This window comes from Lissotriton helveticus, chromosome 1_1 (genome assembly GCF_964261635.1).
Source record: "Lissotriton helveticus chromosome 1_1, aLisHel1.1, whole genome shotgun sequence".
NCBI lineage: Eukaryota > Metazoa > Chordata > Amphibia > Caudata > Salamandridae > Lissotriton > Lissotriton helveticus.
The window spans coordinates 532,874,655-532,893,566 of record NC_136057.1 but is presented as its reverse complement, the minus strand read 5'-3'; the positions used below and the strand labels follow the sequence as shown (position 1 = coordinate 532,893,566).

Genomic DNA, 18,912 nt, shown 5'->3' with positions numbered 1-18,912 from the left:
ACCCCGTCAGTTATGATAAACACGGAAATGACCTAACTTATGTTAAAAAGCGGCGACTGTGGAAAATGACATTGTATATGTACATAAGCGGCGTTCATTTGTGTTCACCATACCCCTAGCTGTAAGCAGAACGAATACCGCGAAGCATTGCCCGCATCATCTCGCCAGAATAGGCCCATGCACGCACGTACACGACAGTCATTTCAGGCACCAAGGCCTCTCTGCCCACTCCCGATAGCCAGCGTCTCTCTCCCCCCCCTCTCACTCCCCAGCCTCGCAAGCATCCCCGACAGCCCCCGGTCTCTCATGCATAAGCCATAAAACCCTCTCCCTCTGCGCGACCCCGCTCTAAAAGTGACACCCCTGCCTGACCGACACCCCCTGCATTCCTCCCAGGAACACCCTTCCCCTCTTCTGATGACCCCCCCCGGCTACACCTGGCCTCTCGACCCGGTCCCAAGTCATAAAACAAAGCCTCATGGATGTACTCCCCTGGCCCCGCATAGCAAAATGTGATACACCAACCGAAGTGCCCGATCTTATCGCCTGCCCAACCTTAGATCTGACCACCCCCTCTTGCCCTCGTGTCCCGTTGGAATGTCCGGCTGCTAGATTACAATCACATGTTACATTTGGGAGGGGAAAACGACATCCGAGCGACTGGTGTGGGAATAGGCCTGAAGCTGGGATTCCAAACATGCCTTTTCGTACTTCAAAGTTTCTTTATTGCAATAAGGAATGTTTGTGCATCATAAGCCTGTGTATAAAAGACGGAGCCTCAGAGAAACTTGTTAGAGCACCTCTTGAAGACATTGTGCGTATGTCCGAAATGACAGGCTCTCCTCATGAGAAATAAAACTCTGTTCTTGCACTCCCGCTTCCAGCGCCAGTCTCTTTATTTGGTAACTGGTCAAAATGGGAACTAAGAGGCGTCTTGTGCCAGCAGCCCGGGCATCGGTTGTAAATTGGGCTGTTTTTCCTCATAGGTCATGCCAATTACAGGGGTACCCCACCATACCATAGTGTACCCTAGTGTATGTTGGGTGTCTTAACTGTATTCTAATGTGTTCCTTTTAGCTTGGCACTGGCACTGGGCCTGGTTAAACAGAGCTTAGGGTCAGTCAGAGTCAGTTACCACCAGTTCCAGTCAGCAAAAAGTTGGGGGGTGCCCAGGGCACAGGATGACTTTGCAACAGCCTGATGCTCCATGTTTTCTTTGCTCTTTTCCAAATGAACCCATTATGGGTTCTGGCTGAGATAGGTTAGGTTGTTTAGATTAAGAAAGTTATTTTTTCCACTAAGGAACACACTGTTATTTTGTATGCTAATTCTAACCAGATTTTTCTTGATATTTCTGCAAGCAGACTTATTTGATTAACCTAAATAAAAAGACAAAATACATACTAATCTCTTATTAAGAAAACAACTCTTCTCAAACTTCACCAAACCTCTCATCATTGACTGAATATTAAACACTATTTGTTGATTAATTTAGAAATGTATTCGGGTTGGGCTTCATTCTAACATGGTGGTAAAGACTCATCGACCTGAAGAGGAATTTGACGTGGAAATTAGTTTCAAGGTGGAGTTGTTTATAAAAAATTTATGAGATTTCCGCGCTGACACGGCCACTGAATGTATCAACATAAGCCTTGCAATCCATCATTGAAAAAACTAAGTTTGAGAATTTTACTCCATCCTTGAAGTAGGGGACTGACCCCCACATAGCCAACACAACACAGGGGAAAACCATACTGATGAAACATGTGAAGAACTTTTGCACCACTGTGAGTGACATTGCTGAAAATATGTCCTCTTTTTAAAATCTCCTGTAGAAATTGCCTTCTCATTTAGATGAGAAAGAAAAATTGAGTTGGCAAGATTAGGAAGAGAATGGAGCAACTGGATGCCTCGACCAAAAAACAAGGAGGGAATGAACACTAACAAGGAGTATTTAAAGAATGTGAATATATAGTATGCTTTGAAAGTGCTTTAGAGACCCTATAGACTACAGCTAGATCATCATGCATCGGAGCCTTAGGCGCTCCTGACATAGCAGAGGGAGTATACATTGAGACTCTAATCAGTACTGCCCTTAAACTGAGATGTTGGTAGTACTGCTAGTGCACCATTTCGAAATCCAGAAGGTGCTTTCCATACCCACAACAAGCTCTGACAGAAAGGTGCATTGGGCCAAGGGGAAAAGGTGAAACACTGTGCCTCTAGAAAGAAGTACTTGTCCATTAAAGGTGACAGGGTTAAAAAAATTCAGAACTGTGTCTTACTACACCGTGAAGTAGACATGACATTCATACATGAGGTCATCCCATTTTTTCATGTCTGGATTTGCTGGCTTTAGGACTCTGAGTGCCGTACCACTGATATATAGTAGTATTGCACCTGTGCTTTCCCACTAAAGAATGAACTGGGCATTGGGTTTACCTAACATATTTAACTTTCTTTCACCTCTCCAATAAGGCTACGCAAGAAATGCACCAATGGCATAGAATTTAAATGCCATACATGGGGTGCATTATTTCTTTCCACCACTCACAGATGATAATGCAGTGGCATATGGTAGAGAAAAGCGCATGTCACTTGTTGAAAAATCGATTTTTATATTTGAAATAAGTCACCTCTTAAGTGTGCCTTGAGAGCCTGCTATATTCGTTACTTCATTTATAATAATGTGGAACACTGCACATTGGAAATAGTATGGCCTCACAGTGGCCAAATGTACAAAAGCAGTTTTCACTGTACAGGTTAACCGAATTTTTTAGGCACAGGCCTTCATTGGATTTACATTTTTATTTCCTATCTTTGAGTGTGAAAGTGCTACAAGTTATTTTTCACTTAGTTTTAAAATTCTAATTTAGTATTGAAGGTAGAACTTTGATAATGTTAGCAGAAAGGTAACGCAGAGAAACTGCACTTCAGGCTGTTTCAAAGAAAACTGGTTTAAAACTAGGTTGCCCCTGAGCCCTTTGTGGAGGCTGAATGCACATTCCTTGCTGGAAGTTAATGACCCCGCTTCAAAATGCAATGACTTGGCCTCTGTCCCCAGGATGGCAGTCTATTGTCACAAAGGACCATTTACCCAAAATGAATTATCATGGAAGGGAATGGGAAGAGCTGGCAAAATAAAGAGCAGCCTTAGCACTTCTCTTTTTTGACTTGGTGTTGGCAAATGGGACTGTTTCCATTCATGCCCAGAAACAGTCTAGACTCCCTGCATGCAACTTCAGCATGAGGGAAAAGCAGTTTGTACCCTCTGACAGGGAAGGATTCCTCATTTGAATAGAGGAGTGGCTAATTTAGGACCAGGGTCCATCCAGATGGGGGAAGGAATTGTCATCTTGAATTCAGGGCTTCTTTGACTGTTTTGCAGTAAAACAAAGAGGAAGTGTTGAAAGAAAAAGGAGGTGTGGATAGTGCAAGAGAGCAGCCAGCACTGAGTATTAGAAATTATCTCTATTGCTCTAAATGTTTAGTGTGTTTTTTTTCTTTATTTTAAAATTGTTTGGGTTGCTGGGACTTAACACACTTTTTTCTGGTTAGTTGCCTCCTGCTTATGCCACTGCTACCAGAGGCTGGGCAAAGTTTCACTGAGAATTAAGTTATGTCCCATCTAGGGTGTGCTTATTGAGTTGGGAAGGGTCCCCCTTTCCCAAAATAATAATCCACTACGCAAACCATTAAAAGAGAACTACTGAACATGAAAGTAATCATACCCCTGTTGTACAACAATTATTACAGCAATAACTCAGTTGTGAAGAAAGCGCATGTGTTAAATTGAATCAATGGGACAGCAATCTACACATGGTCTCCAACAATCTCAGTCCCTAAAGGAATATAGATTTATTCTCCTCTACTGACCAGAACAAAGTAGTGGTACCAATAGCTCCCACAGTGCCATTTTTATTCCAACTTTATCCATCAATCAATCAATTAATCAATCAACTAAGTGGCTTGTAAAGCACGACAATTCACCCATGAGTGTCTCATGGTGTTGGAGTGGCCGCCATTGGGTGGGTGAAGTGTCAGTGTCCTATTAATTAAGGAGCCAATACTAGTTTCTTTTGAACAGCTGGGGAAAATACATCCTTCTCACCTTTGGGACGGGCTTGTTGAGCTGCATGTAGGAATTGTTTCTATAGGCTTTTTGCACTATATTATCTTTGGATGTATATATACATAATCTTGAGGGAGGATGTACTCTGGGATACCACCACACCACTCCTTGTACGTCTTTTCAAATGTTAACTAGAATCAGCCAATTTTGGCTCACAGATTCTATCGACGTTGAATTTCCACTTTGGAATTCATAAAAACGGAATTACAGCTACATACAATTTCCTTTTTTTACAAATTTAACACTGAAAAGTGTTATTTTTATATTAAACTTTTTGTGTAACAATATTTCTAAAGAAAGTAACACTTTGGTTTGAAAAGAAAAATGCTTTAATAAATTAATACTAAACAGTGAGATAAAAAGCAAGTTGATAGGCAACAAAATATGCTAGCTAATAGATCTATCACATTTTGCTTATGGTATGAGAGGTGGCATAATAAATGGGTTCTCACAGCAATTGTCATTGTGCAAAGATGTTCACACAGCCTGTAATTGGCATGTAGTTGGTGCTAGATTTAGCCCTTCTACATGAAACACACTTATTGCAAAAGTAGGATGAAATATTTTAAAGAGTAAGGATAAAAAGATGCTAAGCAGTTGGAGATCTAGAATGAGAGCGGATTCACAAAATGAGCAAGGTGAAAGTGAAGGTGAAAATGTGATTTGACAATACTAATACATAAATCACCAAATTCAAGAGTAGACTATATATAGAGTAGACTATATAGAGAGTAGACTATATATTTGCAGCCAATAAAAAGAAATACAGCTTTTAGCAATCAATACCAATATATAAGGTAATCTTATGGGACAGATACGTGATGACTGGCCAGTAATCAAGAGTATTCACAATTTAGGACACAATCGTGACAGATACCACCTAGTAGTTTTGGGATGGGTAGACATAATATAGGAAGCAACCAAGATTCTTCAATATCTCATATCAGAAACTGTTTATTGTGTGCCTGGAGACAATGCTAGCAAACAATCCATGGTAGCAGGTATAGTTTAAATTATGTTTTGCATGTTTTATCTGAAAAGTGAAAAACAGAGACAGGTATGAAATGCAACCTACCTCAATTGCATTGGTGTACTGTGAAAGCCGGCTGTCGATCTTTGAGACAACTGCTGCTGGTTGCGTTGGTTTAACACCACTATTGAAAGAAAGGTTTGTTTTCATTATCATTTTTATTATCATGTCTGATATACGAATTTTAAGAGAACAGTTTAAGTGATATGAAATTGATGTGCTAATCACTTACCTCTTCTGAGCAGACTTGCTCAAAAACTCTGCCCGCTCTTCAATCTACAGGATGAACAGAGAGTATATTGTTAGTAATTATCTTATAGACACATACATACAGATAGGACAGCCACAGTTATACATACAAATGTAACACCACATTCCACAGACAACTCTTAAAATACATTACATTTGAACTGTGGTCATAATTTACTTGATCTAAAAAAAACACAAAGAGAAAATGTGCATATTTAGGTTACTTTCTGTGTCTGTCACTCGCATTGTACATTTTAAGTAGTACACTTGGGGAATGATGTTAAACATTTACATTATGCCCATTTTGTTGGCCCTCCATTTCCGGTCTTTTCACCGCATCGCGCAAACAGAATGCTATAATTCTGGTTTCTCAGATCATGTAGTGGTTTTAACGCAGATTATAAAGGCTGCATAATTTGCAAGTGCACAGAAAATTACAAAATATTAAGCCTTATATTGATCAGTATTCCATTGATAAATAACTACAAAAACATTGATATATTCAAATGTTTATTGAAAGTTTGTAAAGTATTTAACAGAACGTGATCTTAATAAATGTTCTTGTATTAACCTCTAAATAAAGAATGTTTACGCTATTATTTATTACAATTTATTTTATTGCTGCCCCTCTGCAAATATGCTGTGGTCATGAGTTTTCGTTTTTTCTGATGAGGAAAAGTCAGCAATCTAAAGATAGAAGTGAGACATGTGGAAGGAGATTTTTCTTCCTGCTTCACTTACATTTCCACACAGTTAAAACTTTTCATGCACAAGTACAAAGCCATACACTACATTGGCTTCACATATCTATATATACACTATTTATAAACTTCCACAAACCTACCAGACACCTCTGCTCAACCGACTACTACTCGCAGAACCTCCTCCAGGCCCAGCCCCACCGCATACTCAGAACCAGATCTGGCAATCATGCCTTCTCCCACCTCACACTTACAACCTGGGACAACCTGCCCATGTATATTAGAGTTGCCTCCTCAGTTCTTGAATCACCCAAGAAACTTAGGACAGGGCTCTTCATCTAGCCCAACCCTGGCTAGGCCATACAGCTCCTGCTTCAGTGCCTGAATACCCCAATGAAGTGGTTCTTAACCTTTTGACATCTATGCACCACCACTTACTCATTACTGAAGCACAGGGACCCCCAATGAATCCTTATTGAAATCCAGGGATCCCCACTGAGTTATTATTGAAAGAAAGGGGAAGCCGGCCTAAGGATTTTCAATGATTTCAACTGCAAAATATTACATAAAAATATAGAAAAAAAAGCATTCATCAAATACACAAAAATAATGAAATATTTTAATTATTTCACAAACACATATAAAAACAATCACATTTTTTATTTTAATGGCACAGTAGCAGCTTTCCTAAAATTAGTTGAGGCCACTCATCGTCCATACTGTATTCTGTTTGATGCACTTGCAGGGCTCCCACGAAACAATCTGAGGATACCTGTAATTTTTAGCTTTCAAATCCCTTCACATTAACAGAATGAATTTTTTTGAATTTTAAATTTTGATTCTTTATTATATATATACTTTAGTTAACCTCATGAATAGGCTATGCAGATAATCAGGGGTCGCGGACCACAAGTTAAAGACCACTGCCCTAACAGGCGAGTTGTGCGCTAAACAAATGCACATAATATACCATAACAAAACATAACAGATCAAGATTTATGCATTCTATTATCTTAAGAATAAGTGTTATTTACATATTTTAATATTTCACTAATTGTGAACGTGTATGTGGCTATATGAGGAAGTGTGCGATTAGTGGAGTCATATCTGCAAAGTTGCCTCCTGACACCAATATGATGATACCCAGGAGTGATAGCAGTCTTACTAAAAAGGGTTATTCTATAAGACATAGGGCCTCATTTAGATACCAGCGGATAGGTTACTCCGTCACAACAGGGACGGATATCCCGTCTGCCGAAATCTAAATCCCATAGGATATTATGGAATTTAGATTTCAGCGGACCAGCTATCCGTCCCCGTTCTGACAGAGTTAACCCCCTGCTGAGATCTAAATCAGGCCCGTATTCTATGTTGATTATATTTAAATCTCAATGCGATTTCTGTTTTATCTGAGGAATTATGGATGTAATTTTACATCACACATCTCCGTAAATTGACATGAAGGTGCAAAAGACAGAGAAATGGCTAGCACCTTAAATGGTCAATAATATATTCATGTAAATAATTGAGCCTCCTTGATGCTTCATGAGTACTATCACTTTCTTCTGATGTTTTGCATCTGCACTTCACACCCGTTGATCCAGCAGCAATGGTTTAGAGTACAGTTCACTGCCGCTCATTGTCAGAGGGCAAGAGAGACTCGCACTTGTACCTGTGTGGGATAGGACAGCCTTCCCTCAATCTATCAGGTTTGCAGCCTCTAATGCTAATGTAGGCCACATTTGACAAGGATCAGCACAGGAAGTACGATAAAAATTTGGGCCCAAGTAGATCTAGAGACTCAAGAGAGAGCTAGCTCATTAAGACCATTGAGATGAAACGCACCGAGGTCCCTTGTCAAAGTGTGCAGGAAAGAAATGGTCAATTATGAGGGCAAGTCAGACAGATCTGCTTAGAATTCTCTTCTGCGATAGTACAGACTAAGTTTAAAGGTAATCATAGTGTTTCCAAACTGTTCATTCAAGCATCTCAGTTACAATTTTTGGCCACATTGTTAAGCCGTCCTAACTGGAGTGGGAATGTTCTGAAATGGAGTTATTGGTCTCCTTGTCAAACAAGTAACCCTAACTGACAATACACAATGAGAACCAAGTATATCAGGCGATGCTTCTGTTCTCACGCAGAGAGAACATGACCTGATAGTTCAGGCCAAATGACTCCATTTGTGAAATGGGATGGAGTGATTTGAAAAGAGTCCTTAAAGACAGAGACAAAAATCATGAAAAAAGTCACAATACCGGGAGCTGTAAGAGAGGTAGTCAGGATGTTTTAATTGGCCATTGGCGCCAACGGTCGATTTCCTGAAGGCTCATTTCTCATCTCCTCACACATCCTTTTCCTACAGAGTGTTTGCCAGTGACCCACATAGTTTTAATTCTAAAAGTGGAAAGAGTCAAACTGTTACTGTATATGATCTATTTATACCCTATGACACTGCTTGACTTCTTATTGTAACACATAAATGAATTAACACATACTTTATATCCTCACATCCTTACACCGCTACATGTCTCAGCATTCTAACTTTAATTCTGCATTGAATCCTGACCTAAACTCCTGGAGCATTTCTGCTTGAGGTTTCCCTTTTGCATAACATCCTAATCCATTTACCCTTGTTCTCACTTTCTTCCTACATCCTACACACTCTGCTTCTTTCCCTTCTTCTCCACTGTGTACTTTCCTCACTACACTTAACCTGAAGTGCTCCTCATTTATCCACTCTTTTGTTCACCATGTTGACACCCATTATCTTTTTTCTTTCCTTGACTTTCTACTCTCTTGGAATTTTTTGGGTCTATATAAGGAGTTAACCCAAACCCGCTAGTTATTCTGCTGTACTGCACACTGATACCAGTTGTCAGTTGTTCTTTATATATAAAAAAAAGACAATGGCCACATTACTGACCACCATCATAGGTTCATAAAGGGGAAAAAACATTTTTGTGTTTTCCTTAACACTAAAAAGTTTTTAAGAGGTTTTGGCATGGCTTACCAGGATTCATGATGGACAAGATTGTCTGGTTTCCACAGCTCAACTTTCTTCTTTCCTTATCTGGAGGATACTGTATTTAGATATAGCTATTCTATGGGCTTTTTACGGATGCTCTTTGGAAATGAAAGTTGTTGTACAATGAAAATAATGTTTCTACTTCATAAAAAGGACCTTTTCCATTTTTTGTTTCTATAAAAATCAGTGGTATAGGGATCGTAAAAAAGTATGCCATTGATTTGTTGTTGCTAATACAATGGGATACATCATATGACTACTGTTTCTAATCTTGTGGCTCAATGGAATATAGCTTAAATGTTTATGCACTCATAATACTGGGCTAAAGACAAAACTATATACTCAAGAATGATTCAAATTATTTCTGTCACTCTCTTAATTTAGGAAATACAATCATCTGCCTGTTTCAAAATATAATTATACCGTACATTAGGTTTTTGCAAATGCTGCTAAATAAGAAGTGGGTGTGCTTCCAAAGTAATAGAATAAATGGGATCTTCTTGAAAAAAACACATGGGGGAACAAGTTTTATTCAGCACATTTGAAAGCCGTTCATGAGATGCTACATTAATGATAACGTGACTTACCAGCCAGAGCTACCAACTTTGGAACTGGGGAAGCAGGTTTATGTCAGCTTTTGCTCAACATCTAGGGCAAAACCGGTTCTGGGTTGCTTGTGTTCTGGTTCAGGGAGGACCTGGCTTAGCAGTTCGGGCTGGAGTATTCTCGTGAGGAGCAGGGTCAAAACTGACCTGCATAGGACTAGGACCAAACTGAGGTTACAAGTTGAGCAACAGAACGATGGGTTGGAGTGCTACTCTTAGCTATTGCCACTGGTCAGGTCTTTTGCAAGAAGCCTTGAATCACCTTTTGTGTGTCTCATGTACCGTCCTAAGTGGCATGGTTATGCCCACATGTGGGTCCCGTGCTCTCTGTGTCAGTGCAACCAAGCCGTACCCAGCTGATAAGCCCATAACTAGGACAATACCGGTCCTGGGTTGCTTGTGTTCTGGTTCAGGGAGGACCTGGCTTGGCATTTCGGCTGGACTGTTCCCATGAGAAGCAGGGTAAAGACTAATTCCCATATGTCTGGGTCCAAACTGAGGTGGCATGGTGAGCAAAAGAACGATGGGTTAGAGAGCTGCCCGAGCTATTACCAGCAGTTAGACTTTTTGCGAGCAGCATCCCATTGCCTTTTGCATGTTTCATGAGCCAGTTGCATCAGAACCTGCGATGCAATCTACTCAGATGAAAGAAGAACTGTTGTCCCTAGAAGGCTTCTGTCATAGCACATTCCCAGGGCACATTTTAATGATCTCAAAATAACCCTAGGTCACCTCAGCAGAGCTGTGGTGCACTGATGTTTGCAAAACAACAACTGCAAATGGGCAGCACACCTCCTGTTTGCATTCTAACTTGAACATCTGGCGAGGGTGTTTTCATTTTAACTTTTGAACATCTGGGCAAGGGTGTTTTCATTTTTCTTGGCTTCAGTTGTAAATCATGATTGGGCGACCTTTGATTGACTGTGCAGGTTAATGTATAATTGCAGGAGACTATAAAACGGCTTTGATTCCCACACAATTGAATCAGGAGAATACACTGTTTACAACGAGTGATGTCTCCAGGGAATCATCAAAGGAAGACAATCAGTAGAGAATACCTCTGCTTGACTGTGGAAAGTTCTGCTTACACATACTTCTGTATGTGGCGGTCTTATTAAGAACGTTAGCTTTCAGACAAATTTGCTGAATGTAACTCGCAGGTGGAGGCTTGCCAGTTGAATAAACTTGGACCCAGACATGCCTCATTTAGTTATCATCATTGGCAAGTACAGGCCTCTTTTGGCTTAGAGTAACTCAGAAATTCACAGTCTTAATGCGGTTCAACCGTCTGGAACTTAACAATCTAAACAGGAAAACATGGTTGCATTTTTCATTTACTATGATAGTTACTGGTCTTGAAATATGTAGTATAAAAAGCCATGCCCATTTATTAGAAAACACCTAAAGCCATACTTCTCAACTCACCCAAGTAATCTTTGGTGGGTGAAGTCTAGCCTGGTCATCTTGCACCCTGGACCGGTCTTTGCTCAGATAACGCCCTGGACATTCTAATTTGGTGACCCTTCTCGTTTAATAAAAAACTCCCACATGTTTTGGGACACTTTCAGACCCTATTGTGCACCACAGAATGTCAGTGTCCAGGGTGCTGGCCCAGCGCACCAATGCTAAAGGACAGACCTGCAAGCACCCACCCACTTGCCAGCCTCTTTTCTTCGTCCACATTGATTCAACAGACTTTAGCCAAAGCTCAGATACTGAACTGGTTCTGAAATAAGCAAATAGTAACTAGCATGGTATGCAGCACTTCACTGCACTGTAAATCGGATTTATGGTGCTCAACTTGGCATGCAGGAACTCGAAGCTGTGATTGACACAAAGGTTGACAAAGAGAAGAGCGCCACAGGACATTGCCCGCGCATAAATAATGCTATGGTGTTAAATTATCCATCTAACTAGAAGCAATGTTCATGCAGTGTGTTTTAAATGCATAAAGTTGGGAGGAAATAAAATACTAAGATAAAAAAAAATCAGGAGTCGACCGCAGAAATAGAATGTGTCACTGGCCAATCTACATCGCAATCCATAGAGATATGATACCACTCGGTAATGCCAAACATGCTTGCTCACAATTATTCTATCAAATTTACAGCTCTGAACATATATAGCAATTCAAATGGAGTTATAATCAGTATTCCTTTGGAAAATGCCTACTTCCAGCCAGGACAGGAGTGAAGAAAAATATTGCAGATAGCCCTTGACAGAGTGGGTCGCTGCGCATTTTCTATCTGTAAATTAAGCCCTGTTTTAAGCATGATATTTGACTTTTTTATAATAATAGCTGCATAATAAATTTACTCTTGGCCAAAGTGTGAACCCTCTCCATTCCCCCTGAGAACAATGCTACCCCTCAGTTTGAAGACATCTACCCTATGCAAACTCATCTTCTAATCAGAACAGGAACACATTGTGTTCTTGATGAGCTCCAAAAAGTGCATATACATAGATTCATTAAAATCAAGAACCTGTTGAGCCCTGAGATGTATAAATATTAAAACAATTATTTGATATGAAGAACTCTGCTGATGGTAAGCAGCAATATGTGTTGACCCACAAGGTGGTGTCTATGCCCCCCCGGGTGGGAGCCCTTACTGTGCAACACCGGAGCTTGAAGGTCGCTGAGGACTGTTGAAGTTGGGTGAGCCCGGAAGAACAAGGCTCCGGTGAAAGCAGCAGTCAGCAGGTAGTAAGTTCAAGTATGTCCACCTACGGCAATCTGGGCACCTTGTGCATGCCGGGAAGCCAAACGCATCATTCACTTGCTATATGACATTGGCACTGGTGACCAGTTCCATAAGAGGGGAATGCAGATGCCTTTGAAGAACAATATGTTTCACTGTTAACACTAAGCAGTAGACATCAGTCATCAGTTGCTTGAATATTCATCCCTTTCTGTGTTGGCCATGGTCTGCATTTGTAAATAACTCCACACAATAGCGTCAGTTTAGATTATGCTTATTAGGAAAACAATTCAGATCTGTATTTTTGATAAAGGATACACACAACACCTAGGTTCTGATTGTTGGTTTTAAAATTAGTAACAAAAAGCAATTATTTTGGTGGCACCTGCACATGCTCATCACATTATCTCTTTTGCATATTTAAAAGATCTGTGTAAGGCTGCAAACCCTTATGGCATAAAAGTGTGCGAAGCTTAATGAATAGTCTAGCAAGATCAGCTAAACGAGACACTTGCATTTGTTTAATTGAAAATGAGACAAAAGACCCTGTGCCTTGAGGGCTACTTGTTTTGGTCAAACTATGCCCCTTCTCTGTCCCATGATTCTGACATTACGAAGAGCCTTGTCGATAACTGGTATTCCTGGGACAGGGTAAACGTGACTGGGGGCCTTCTGAACTCCACCCCAGATTTGATAATGGTATGTTCATGCAGCCTGATGTCCTGTCAGAGTTGGTGATGAAATCAGGTTAGAGGCGCTTAGCAAAGTGAGGAAATCCCAAAACTCGCCAAGCTATCTGGGCGTTTTTAAAAATGTATCTTGTCCAAATTTAAATATGGACATAACTAAAATTGTTATTAGTGACAGGCATGAACTATATAAAACCATGTCAACATGATCACTCAGGCTGCCTATTACGAGGAAAAGTCAGGAAGAACAGGGACCAGACTGCTTGGAGAGATTAGGGATTTGAGTGACAATTAAGGTCAAGAAAAGCAGCAGAGGATGCAGATAATTTTCCTAATAGTATTTTAGCTATCATACTTGGACGTTGCTAGTTTATATTATACGACTATGAAAGCAAACATAAAATTCTTGATTGCCAATGTTAATGTTCTTCTTTACCTGATAACTTATGTTTTGTGGACCACGGAAAGCACGCAGTGATCCAAGCTATGTTTTCTAAAATTGGCTATCCGTCGTAAAAGACATGACTTCAGTGAAATGACACTATAGTAAAACTGAATGTGTAATTTACTTTTTTAACCTCGTTCACTTAACATTTTTGGGTCTTATGAGTGATCTCCATGGTGCCCAATTTCCAGCCAATATTTACTGATTGCTTTTTAAAAACGTGTTTGCTGCTCTTTTCCACTGTCACCCCCTATTTTTGCAAATAACTGAATCGCAAACAGAACTACAATCAACACAAAGGGAGATCCTGGGACAGAAAGGGGGTGATTCATAAAAGCAATTATGAGAATGGGAAGTAATACCACAGGAGGACTCTTTTTGTACTCTTGTTTGGCTTTGTGAATCAGCTCTAAAACGTCCAACACCCTATTAGTAAAAGTCCTTTCTATTTGCAATAATTGTATCTGAACAACTCCTAAATATTGCCATTTGATTCCCATTTAACACGTTTAGTGGTCAATTCACAAATGTAATGGCTAATCACAGGAAATCACTTCTGTCGATAATGTTTTGGCATTGCTAGTGGAAGCTTTTAATACAAAATTGGAGTGCGAAAATGAAAAGCAATATGAAATGGCATTGTCTCTAATACTTAAAAAATGAACCTTAATAAAAGGATATGTATATGCAAGGATCACATTAAAACTTGCCTAATTAGAACAATCGTCAGATATGTATAGATTATCTTAGATACAACAGAAAAACGAGCAGGGAGCATGTGCTCACCATTACCATCTCCTCAATGTTCAGTCAGTACAGCATCTTATTTTAGTCAGTTGAGCTTGACTTTTCAAAAGGTAACATTTCTGCTTTACTGGTAGTATCATTCTATTCCCATGTTTACTTATCCCAGACAAACATACCCTTACGTTCCCCAAAATAATGCATGTGTACTAAAGAGTTCTCCAGATATGTTACTCATTCATTCCTATAATACTATGAACAGGTTACACCTGTCTGCATGAGTGTCTTTACTCAGCACTCCCTCAGCCCATTTCAATTTCTTCCAGTGATTGCTCCATCAAAGGCATTATTGAAACAAACCTTGTCTCTAAAGTTTGGCCAACATGTGGCATGTCAACCTCACTTTATCTTCTAAAGGAGAGGGCTCAGCAAGATCCTTCACCTGACAAATATCACTTTTGATGACATCCTGGATGTTTCCATGAGATAGCCGCACCTGAGTTAGTGGCTCTGATAACATTTGTGTTTATTGTTTGAAGCAAACTATGAAGTAGCACTGCTAAAATACCTCACATCAGTGATGGGTGTCTCATCTAAAGCCAGGGGCGGTGTTTGCTTCTACAAAGATAACACTTTTTCCCTTATGGCACCTTCTAGGACTACTCCAGGTATATTTTGTTATTGAGCATGTATGTTTTTCCTTCAATCTCTTGGTACCATGAGTACATGTACCGCCTGTATGCAAACAACCAATGCGCTGATCGTAGCCCAAGTTTTCACAGATGGAGCAATAGTAAGTCCCTAAACATCTTCAAATGGTTGTTGACTAATTACATAAATATACATTGTGCCTTTTGTTAGAGGCAATCTAGAGGCTGGCCTAACGATCGTGACCACCAAATATCAGGACACTGATGTGAGGGAAGGAGAAATTTGCATTACTTTAAGACAACTTTTCAGTGCAAAACAAGTTTTGCTCTGGAACGTAAATTCTGCTTATGTGATGCAGCATGGAACAAACGTTTAGCAAATCTGCCCCACAGTATCTGCAATGCAGTACACAGAACTGAATTTGAGTCAACTTCTTGCTTATGATTGGATGGCTTTTTTGTCTATCTTAGTTCCCTACTATTTATTTGCTTGCAGACTTTTCTCCCTATGTTTGTGTGTGTACCCTCCCTGGAGGATTCATTCTTACACTGTTTTTGAATGGCTGAGTTGTATTCTTCTACTGCTGATGTGAGGGGGCTATTACTTTTAGTTTTCTTTCAGTACTCCATGGGAGTGCGTCTCTTTACTTGTTGTATTTCCTGTCCCAACTTCATTTTATTTTAGAGGGCCTGGCAACTACACATTTCTACACGGCCCTCACTTTTTACAATTTTTTTCAGTCATCAACCAATCGCCTCTGCCCTGCAACCACTCATTCATCACTTTCATTTTTTTATGAGGGCCCAGGAGTTGCATGCTGCTACAGGGCCACTCACTTGTATCCATTTGTACAACATCCCCTGCATACTTTATTTAACTTTTTTATAAATTTGTTTATTAGGTTTTTAGTATTCGTCAAAACATTTGTATGTAACAGAAGGCGTGGCAACTTAAACTGAAGAAGGAGCATACGTTACAATGACACTCAAGGCCCATACAGAATGCAAGAGAAGAAGAAAAAGTGAGCAAGGAATGGGGCATTACACTTTATCTGGGGCAGTCTCAGAAAGTCTTGTTTGGCAGCACAGCCTCTAGATTTGGTGATCTCTCTTTCCGCCCTGTAGCAATAGTCCATCCAGGGCCCCCAAGCTACCTTCCCTGGGCGGGGCGGAGGGAGGGGGGGGAGGTTTGTACAAGAGGGGGCCTATGTCTCTTTTCACAATTAAGTTCCCCGCTCGTGTTAACAAGTGTAGGTATCTGGTGTGTGCCCAGCTTTCCATTATCCACAAGAGTGCACGTCACGTTCCACTAGGTTTCACCCCACTTCTCTGCATACTTTATTTTTAAAGTTATCTTTCCGAAATGGTAGTCCACCCCATTTCTCTTCCATTGTCTAACTGGTGTACTTTGGCAAAGACTGGTGATATGGACCAGAAAAGACTAACCTGGACCAGGGAAAAATGGGGCAAAACGAGATGATTCCCACTTAGACCCATATTTTGCATTTCTAAAGTGGGCAAAATATGTAATATTTCTGTATTCATTTCATCTGGTAAAGTGGTGAAAGTTCACATTTATTGCCCGGGAGCACACTTATGTTACACGATATGAATATATTTTTTTTAGCCAAACCTATGTCGCTTTTCACAATTAAATTCCCCGCTCGTGTTAACAAGTGTAGGTATCTGGTGTGTGCCCGGCTTTCCATTATACACAAGAGTGCAACGTTATTGTCTAAACTTTCTGAGATCTGGAGAACATCTGTTATCCTGGTGTGTACTTCCCCCCAATATTTGATTGCATGCGAGTGGGACCATGGGAGGTGGAAAAAGGACCTCTCTGAGTTCCCACAGTGCTAGCAGTATGGCGTCTTTGCCTTCCCCATCATCTATAGTTGATCAGGGCTGTAGTACCTGTGGTGAAATGTTTAAACTGAATCCGTCGTAGGGTGGCCGAGATGGTCAGTATCCTAGAGGCCATTTTGGCCTCATGTCAATCATCATCGTCAAGTTCCACTAGGCTTCACCCCACTTCTCTGCATACTTTATTTTTAAAGTTATCTTTCCGAAATGGTAGTCCACCCCATTTCTCCTCCATTGTCTAACTGGTCTACTTTGGCAAAGACTGGTGATATGGACCAGAAAAGAATAACCTGGACCATGGAAAAAGGAGGCAAAACGAGGTGATTCCCACTTAGACCCATATTTTGCATTTCTAAAGTGGGCAAAATATGTAATATTTATGTATTCATTTCATCTGGTAAAGTGGTGAAAGTTCACATTTATTGCCCCGAAGCACACTTATATGTTACACGATATGAATATTTTTTTTTAAGCCAAACCTATTTGACCCACTTGGTGATAAACAAGCACCCAAATGTATTTTCTACTTTGCAAACTTTACCAATAGCAAGTACCACTTGTTCTTAATATTGGTAAGTTCTCATTTTACAACAGTTTCCCTATCAACCACAAGATGGCAGCATAGCATCAGGTTTAATGAAACCAGCTTAAAAATCTATTAGTTCCAACATCCACCACATCTGCAGAAATCAGTTGGCATCTACCAGAAAATAATGTTAACACGACAATACTACAGAAACAGTTTGGTTTAGAATGTCTGACTGCAGGGATTGCGCAACGCCAATTGACTACTGTTAATCTTCATGTGCCTTTCTGTGTCAGTATGAAAAGCTGGCTTGCAAGCTAATGACTGGCCTTTGGTTATGGGAAACAGCTGAAAATGTTTAGCATAATTAAAGGTCAAATAGTTTCGTGTTCCCTTGTAGACAAATATGGTCAAAAAAGTGCTATAGATCTGCCTTGAGCCTGGAAAAATTCAACCTCTTATTATCAGCTGTAACTCACAGACCCCTCTTGTCCTGCACAAATCCGCAGCCAGTTGGAAGGCAGCAGCATTGCATACTTGCGCTCGCATTTTCTCATTGCCATTTCAATGTGTGTGTGTGTGGGGGGGAGGGTCGGGAGGGCGGGGTTCATGCAGGAGGAGGGAGGGAAATTGGTTTAAAGAGTCTAAACATATTTTTCCTTCAAGTGCAGCTTCCTATGTACGCGTGCAAACGTGAGCTCCTTCTTTTACGTGTATTGTGTCGCGACATTTCACATTAACCCCTTAACGGCTGAGGCTTTTTAACCCCCAGTACTGAGCCCTTTCTTTCTTGTCTGGGGTTCTTTGTGCTAAAGCCTTCATTACTTTTTCCAGAAAAGGTATCAAGGCCAGATTTGCGGCCTTTTTTCCACATGTTACCGATGGTTTGATTCTCCTGGAAGGAACCAAGAAAATTACTGAAATATAATAAAATAGTTTTTCTTTAATTTGAAAAACAGAAAAAAAATTCTATGTAATAAAGTGTACTTTATCTTCTTAAAAATTAACAGCAAAACGTTTGTTGAGCTAAGATCACACTCTCTATCCAGCTTTCAAGAACAGGTAGAGTTGTTAATAAAATCATATTTTTTTTGTTTTAATAGAGTTTGTCGGTTTTTCATATTTGTGGTTTTTAATTACTTGTAGTAGGGTGATCCCATAAAGCTATACATTTCTGAAAATAAGACAATGTACGGAATTCAGCAAGGGGGTCATTTTTTAGTTCACACATGGTTTTCCAATATAAACCAATCAATGAAATCACCGCAAAGTAAAAAATATATAAGAATGGAAATAGGTGACAACTTAAACTTTTTCATCTTCAATTGTTTGCCTCTCGGCTGATTATCAAAAGTAATACGCTGGTATATCCGTCATACCCTTCTGATTGCAGGGATATAAAGTTTACATTGGTTGTAAAAAAACATACAATACAAACAACTGAGCTGCAGCTTCTCATGACATTTTATTGTGTTTAGACCATGCAGCAGCTCACATGATAAAATCTAACGAATTAAAAAGTCTAAAGAAATCTTATGTATTTTAAATGTG

General features: G+C 40.0%; 1 protein-coding gene across 13 annotated transcripts in view; it reads right to left on the bottom strand.

Annotated features, from left to right (window-relative positions):
- Positions 1-18,912, bottom strand: part of CALD1 (caldesmon 1) — a 655,703-nt gene that overhangs the window by 61,175 nt on the left and 575,616 nt on the right. For all 13 annotated transcript variants that reach the window (XM_078674011.1, XM_078674008.1, XM_078673998.1 and 10 more), the window contains 2 exons: positions 5,395-5,438; positions 5,208-5,286 (listed from right to left, as the gene is read on the bottom strand). In XM_078674011.1, coding sequence (XP_078530137.1) covers positions 5,208-5,286; positions 5,395-5,438 — 123 coding nt within the window. The remainder of the gene's footprint in view (positions 1-5,207; positions 5,287-5,394; positions 5,439-18,912) is intronic.